Here is a 7,174-nt window from a genome sequence, read left to right on the forward strand (position 1 = left end):
AGCTAACAGTATAAAAAAGGGGACTAAAGCTTGCAAAAAGACAAAGAGAAAAGCAAGAAAAAAATACACAAGAAACAATGTGAAGCAAGTTAGCACAGAACAGAAACACCGGTTTACTGTCAATGGAAAAAATGTATTCTTCAAAAAAAGACAAAAATCAAACAAGGCAAAGTACTGCAAAAATGCTAAAGCAAGTAAGGAACCAAGATGTTAAGGTCACATAGTGATTTAGGAGGAAAAGAAACTCTCAGAAACAACCCTCAGTATTAAGAGGACTTAAACTGAGGTATGAAGGAAAGCAAAGATCTGGAAACAATAGTGCTGTCTCTGTGACATCTCCTATGCTTAAACACCCAAAACTCTGGTTTGGGGAGGCTACTGTGAAACTGATGCTCTGTGTGGAAGTGAAGGAGAAAAAGGACGTAAAGGAAAGGGAGTAAGAAACTGAAGAGATACTGGCCATACGTTCGTAAGTGCACATACACATGCATATCCACATGTAATAAAAGGTAACTCAGACTAGCTGGAACAGTGGGACAAGAAGGACAGCAGTATGTTTAAGTGCTACCTTCAGTCTTCTGTACCACAGAATCATGTACATCAGGTCTGGAGCCTCATTACTTCTATATACTTCTACATAGCAATATCACACAGCTGGAAAAAGAATTTGCTGATATTTTGAACTTTCCATATGCCTCAGGGAGGCTGCACGACTAAACCAGAAGACAACGTACTCTCTGCACACTTCAAGATGTGGTCTGTACTGTGTACTCCTAAGAGTTTCTCCCTTCAAAATACCTTTACATTGGTACATACTGCTTATGACTTAAAACTATGCTACACAATTTGCTGAAATAGTTAGTGACACAAGGACTCCAAAGCACAGAATACAACTTGATATTTGTGAGAACTTATTATATGATGCTCCATGTGATATCTCAGCTCGCTCTTCAGAGCACTCTGTACAAACACAAAATAAAAATAAGTAATTTTAAATAAGGATAACCAGGTTTCACAAATATTGAAATACTCTGCAGTAAGTCTCTCGCCCATCTCATTTCCATCACCACAGAACATGAAATATATACTACTAATTAATTCATAAACCCTAATCTCTGCAGGCAGCTGAAATTGTCAGTTCGATAAATAAACCAGCCAGCACTGATGGGAAGTTGAACTGTATTATCAAGGAAATCCTTCTTCTGCTAGAAGACCCTGTCAAGCTCTTCCCACTACAGCATTACCTAGACACAGTTTGAAGAATTTTTATAAGGAAGGATTTAAACCGGTACCTGAACATACCGAGCAGCAGGACCGAAAAAAGGCGGATGAAGGAATTTGTCAAAGCAGACACAGCTCTGACCCGTTACTGCTGCAACCTAAATTGTATTTTGCCAAATTCCCTCAACTCTTTAGACAGCCGGTGCCGCTGAATAGTGAACCGCACGAACCCCAGACAGACCGCGACACCCCTGGAGCGCTGCACCGCAACTGCACCGCCGGACAGCCGCGGGCAGCTCCTCTGCCAGGAGTGCGGCACGGGCAGGGGGCCGTGCCCGCTGCCTCCCGCACCCCGCCGAGGCACCGGGCGCTCCCCGGCCGAGCCCGGGACGTCCCGCGGGGAGCGCAGGCGGACCCGCGCCGCTCCTTCTCCCCGGCGTCGCTGTCCCCAGCCCTCGGTGCCCCGCGAAGCGATCCACAGCCTGCCAACCCTCGTCGGGCTTTGCTCTCTCCCCGGGTTTCGGTCCAACAGCTGGGGGAACTCGGCAGCGTCGGGAGGGAGGGGAAGCACAGCCGGCACGGAGCGGGTAGCGCGGGCCCGCAAGCGGGAACGCACCGCGGGCTGCGAGGATGCAACCGAGGGCGACGGCGACGACTTGCGCCGCGGCTACCGAGGGACAGCCGGCCTGAAAGACCTCTTCCCGCAGGGAGGAGGCGGCAGGAGGGCTCAGGGGTCCCCCAACACCGCTGCCAGACCCGGCGGAGACCTGTTGCCCCGCGCGGGAGTGTCGAGGCGCATCCCCCGGAGCGGGACCGACAGCCGCCACCACCCACCTCTTTGATTTTCTCCCTCCACTGCCGGACGTCGGGGTCGGCTGGCTCCTGCCCCACGGCGCCGACGGGCTGGCGGAAAAGGCGCTGGGGCAGCCCGGGGGCACCCGCCTCCTTCCTGCCGCGGGCGTCCTGCAGAAGTTTCTCCTTGTCCTGGCGGATGTCTCTGCGGATCTCCTCGGGCAGCTTCTGCAGCGTCTCCTTGGCCTCCCGCAGAGCCCGCTCGTGGTCCGCGCGGATCCGCTCCAGGCTGCCCGCCCCGCCCGCGGCCGCCGCCGCCGCCGGGCCGCCTCCGGGCTGCGGAGGGGCGCGGGGCTGCCCGCCGGGCGGCGGCGGCGGCGGCTGCAGGGCGGCCGAGTGGAAGAAGACGCCGCTGAGAAGCTTGGAGGAGTCGGGCAGGAAAAAGATGGCCCCGAAGCAGAGGGTGATGAAGGCGCTGAACACCAGCAGCAGCACGAACTTCTCCGTCAGCCGGAACGCGCCGGGGCCCGCCGCCTTCCTGCCCCCGCCGCCCGCGCCGCTGCCCGCGGGGCCGCCCAGCGTCCCCGACCCCGCCGCGCTACCGAAGAGCGGCAGCAAGCTGGCGGCGGGCATGACCCCCGCGCCGCCTCAGCGCCGCGCTGCGCGCCCCGCCGCCGCCGCGCAGGGACGGCACCGCACCGGACGGTTCGGTTCCGCCGCCCCCTCCCCGCCTCGGCTGCACAAAGTTTCCCCGGGCGGACGCGACAACTTTTCCCTTCCCCGCGGCCGCGCTCCGTCTGCTCCCCGCCGGCAGCGCTCGGCAGCGTCTGCGGGGCGGGCGCTGTCAGCTCCAGCCCATGCTGCCGCCGGGCCGCCGCCGCCGCGGGTGCCGCTCCCCGCTCCGCCCGCGCGGAACTGCCGGGCGGCCGGGGGCGGGGCGGGCCGGGGCGGGGCCGCCGCCGGCCCAATGGCGGGGGGGGCGGGGCGCGGGCGCTGCCGGACCGCGGGTCCCGGGCTCCGCCGCGGCGTGCCCTTCCCTGGGCGCCGCCGGACCCCGCGGCCGGAGGGGAGCGGCGGCGGCGGGGCGCGCCCGCTTCGGCCCCGTGGGCGGCGGCGGCCCGGAGCGGGCGGGTGCGCGGCACCGGCAGATGCCGGCGGCGCGCCCTCGCGCACCCACGTGCACGCCGGTGCGCGCACACTCACGCGCGTGCACGCCCGCACGGGCGCGCGGCGGGCGCCTGCGCGCTCACGGGCGCGCGTGCACAGGCGCGCACACGGTCACCGGGAGCGTGCACCGGGCCGGGGGCGGTGCGAGGAGAGCGGGGGCACGGCGGGGCCGGGAACAACTCCTGAGCCACCGGCCGGGACAAACCCTAAGCTATTATTTGTAAGAAAAACAGGGCTTAATTTTATTTATTGGGGGTTTTTTCTTCTTTCTGTAGGTAAAAGTGCACCTTGTCCGAGGGAGTAGGGTACATATCTGTGTAATGTGAAAATCCGACTTTTCATCTATGCAAGTAAAAATGAAAAGACCATCGTGTGTTGGCGCAAGGAAATACCGTGTTTAATAGTGGATCAAATTATCGCATCCCCAAACATTAAGTCAATGGGAAAGTTTCCAAAGAAAAATAAGATATCGATTTATTATTTTTGCCCATGTTACACAGCAATGCAATAAACAGCAGGCATGTGAGAAGAATAAAATGTTGTGTCACTTTAACAGAAAATGGGAACCCAGCCAGCATCCAGGGGTTTATCTCCAACTCTTTTGGAACATACTCAGAGTCTACCTAGAGTTTCGCAGCAGTTCAGCACTGTAATCTTAAACATTTGCCCCAAAATGTTAACCACACAGTCAGAAGGAAAGCAGTGAGATATGCTGGTGCCAGAAGTTAGGATGCTGAAGTTGGGGGTTTTTTGTGTATTCGCATGGCTTTATTTTGCAAGGGATAAAAAAAAACCCAAAACGACGGTAGAGGGAAGTCTGTGCTTTAAGCAAGGGCAGGGAGAAGGCATTGTGTAAGCCTTAAAGACATGATTTTGAAAATGGGCTTGGCATGGATCTAATTCTGCTCCCAGTGGAATTAAGGGGAGTTTTACCACTGACTTAATAGGAATAAAGCAAGGCTGCTGCCCAGTGCTTTTCCAAATCCCTTTCTTTAGAAGTTAGAATATGTAACAGATTAATTAAAAACAGGTTCAGAGAAGACAGTTATATGGAAATGATGGAGTGAGTCCTGCAAAACTCCCCTAAGTATATAAGCAAATGCTTCTATAAAGTTTCAGGATTATACATGAAACTGAAGGATCAGGGGCCCAACTTCATATTCAGTGAGATCAGTAATTCAATTCCTTTTTTTATTCTGGTTTTCTTTTAAATCCTTTTTTTTCCTGAGTTACATTTTCCCACATTTAGATGTGAAACTATTGCTCAAACTAAACAATGAGCACTCTGACTTTGACACACATTTCCCAGAAATGTTTAATGTAGCCTAAAAGCTGTGCCAAGACAAAATTGTTTAGGGTTGAAGAAATCAGACTGCTTGGAAAAGGAGATAAGATCCATGGTGATTTTGGGCTTTTTTTTTGTTGCTTTTTTTTTTTTTTTATGCAACATTTAAGGTAGCAAATATAGCAAATATGGGGTTTAGCTGTTGAAAGACAGTTGACTAATGAAAAAGTTTCCTAAATGGTGAAATACCACTCTCAGTTTCAGCAAGCATATACTGCTTCACTGACTGTGTATGTGGGCGTGCAATATTTTTCACAGATTGCCCTCAAAACTCATCACTACCTATACGATAACATTTGGAGGCAGAAGTTATTACTGGAAGAAATGCCTTCCTTCAGTATTCTGAAGTAATTCCTTAGGTTGCCATATTTCTATAGCACTTTATGAACGGATGCAGAAGTAGAAAATACTATCACATAGGGTCCTGCTCCTGTGTCTCCTGAAATGAGAGACGCATCAGCCTTTTGCCTTCTTTTGGTGTTCATCCTAAGTGCTAGGGACCAAGTGTGGACTCATGCCAGGGGTTTCACTGCCATGCTCATCACTCTCTTTGGGACATCCTGAGCATGAGGGAAGCAATAACAAAGATTTTCTATGCAAAGATGGAAATTGTAAAATTCTCAAGCCTTTGTGATGAGATGATCATTCTTCCTTCTCTGAGCAGGACACAAAATTTTGTATGCAGAGTGTTCCTGTTGTTAGCACTTAATGTTATAGTTACCAGTAAGGTCATGTGGGAACTATTCAGTGGGACTATTGAAGCATGTAAAGTTACTGGCATACAGAGCTGTTCACTACGTGAGGGCAATAGAGACTGAGAGAACTGCTTCAACCCAACACACAAGTTCCTCAGCTTTTTGTCACTAATTTACTTCAAGCACAAGATATTCTAAGGACCTCAAAAATACACGGAGTAGCTCAGAGTAAAATACCTTTGATTCCAAGTGGCAAAATGAAGGGTTGTACAAAGCTCATTTTCAACTGGCTGTGTCCAACAGGCAGTTCCGCTGTAAAGTTAAATCATGTTCATAGGCGCTTAAACAGTGTCAAAAAATCCAAATAAAATACAAACAAGGGAAGCTTGGTGTTTACATTAATCTAGAGACAGCAGTGGAAAGCTCACTTGCCTGCACCAGGACTAGCTCTTGCAGAGGTTTGAATACAAGTCTGTCAGCACATCCACGTAGAGGATATTGAACTGCCTGATACTTTGGGTTGGGTTTTATTGCTAGTCGAGCTGCATTACTTCCTGGATGACATCAGCTAAAATGGGAAAAAAAACGTCTCCTGGCAGTTGTTTGCTATGCTGGGTAAGGCAGGATCTTACCCAGTTTGGTTATAACAACAAAACACTGGACTGTATCCCTCCCATGGAGGGAAATACTGCTCCTGTGGATTCAGCTGCAGAATGAGGAATAATTTTCCAGCAATCATGAACAGGTCAAGTATTTATAGAAAGGTAGAACAAGGTAGAACTGATACATGAGAGGTGGTGAGAGGGAGATTTACAAAATAAGGAACAAGACTCTTTTCTGTAATAAATGTTCTGAATGGGGAATTTTGTTACATATTGACTGAAAGACCTGGGGAAAAAAACAAACTCTTATTATAATATTTTCTTCTTTTTTTTTTTTTTAATTGACTTATACCTAATTTGGCATGGTTCCAGCCTTAGATCTTATCTAGTGATACTAGTGATAAGGAATTAACCAGCTTGATCTGAAAGATACATGCCTCAGATAAGAGAATTAACAGTTGTCCCACTTTTGGGCCCATTCAGCTGAGGCAGAGAAACCTACTGATACATCTTCTTGGACAGTGAGTTTGTAACAATGCCACTCTTGTAAGGGGTTCCCAGTGTTATGTTCTGCTTAAGACTACTGTAAAAACACATTGACAGCTTCCTTTTGAAATGCAATACTTTAACACAGCTTTCAGAGATACTTTTAATATGTTTGCCTTTGGGAATGTGACTCATAAACCAAATTTAGACATCCAGCTCTTCATAGATTAAGTAACATGGCAGAGACTTAGGGTTCCCAAGGCTCACAAGCTGGATTCATAACACCCAGTGTGCTATTTGGAAGGAAGCTCCAACCATTTGAAGACCAGATGTGTATGAAATGCTCTCTATCTCTCTGATTGTGACAGCTGGCTGCCAAATTCTGAATTCAGTCTGTGAGGAAAGTGTGATTCAGAGCCACAAAAACTTTGTTCAATCTTCAGTGTTTTGAGAATACAGGGCTGCCTGATGCTTTTCTTTAAGAGCTCAGAAGAGAGAAGTGTTGACCAGGAGTTGGAGATCTGTGTTTGACATATTTTGTAGTCTTTGGGTATTCAAATTACCCTCTTTTGCAGTGGAACATGTACATCCCCCATCACTATTCATTTTGAAGTAGTGCTATGACTCAGAGACAAGTGCAGGACTTTGAAGACAAAGATGAGAAGTTTTAAATTGCTTAACAGCCCTGAAGGAAGAATGCTCCACTCCCAGAGGAGCCTACAGCCTAAGAGCTAGGACACTAGTCTGAGAGGTAGAAGACACCTGATTATTTACTTCCCAGTGAGATGGGTGTTGAAGATTGGTGTCTTATTTGAGGATGAAAAACAGAAGAAAGAAGATTAAATTTTCTCACATCCTTTCTCAAA

General features: G+C 49.7%; 1 protein-coding gene across 1 annotated transcript in view; it reads right to left on the reverse strand.

Moving 5' to 3' along the window:
* MAN1A1 (mannosidase alpha class 1A member 1) overlaps window positions 1-2,855 on the reverse strand; it is a 139,598-nt gene extending 136,743 nt beyond the window's left edge. Inside the window, exon 1 of the mRNA XM_021547138.4 lies at window positions 2,056-2,855. Coding sequence (XP_021402813.3) covers window positions 2,056-2,646 — 591 coding nt within the window. The 5' untranslated portion in view covers window positions 2,647-2,855. The remainder of the gene's footprint in view (window positions 1-2,055) is intronic.
* Between the last annotated feature and the right edge of the window lie 4,319 nt (window positions 2,856-7,174).

The sequence above is a fragment of the Lonchura striata genome, chromosome 3 (genome assembly GCF_050655825.1).
Source record: "Lonchura striata isolate lonStrDom1 chromosome 3, ASM5065582v1, whole genome shotgun sequence".
Lineage (NCBI taxonomy): Eukaryota > Metazoa > Chordata > Aves > Passeriformes > Estrildidae > Lonchura > Lonchura striata.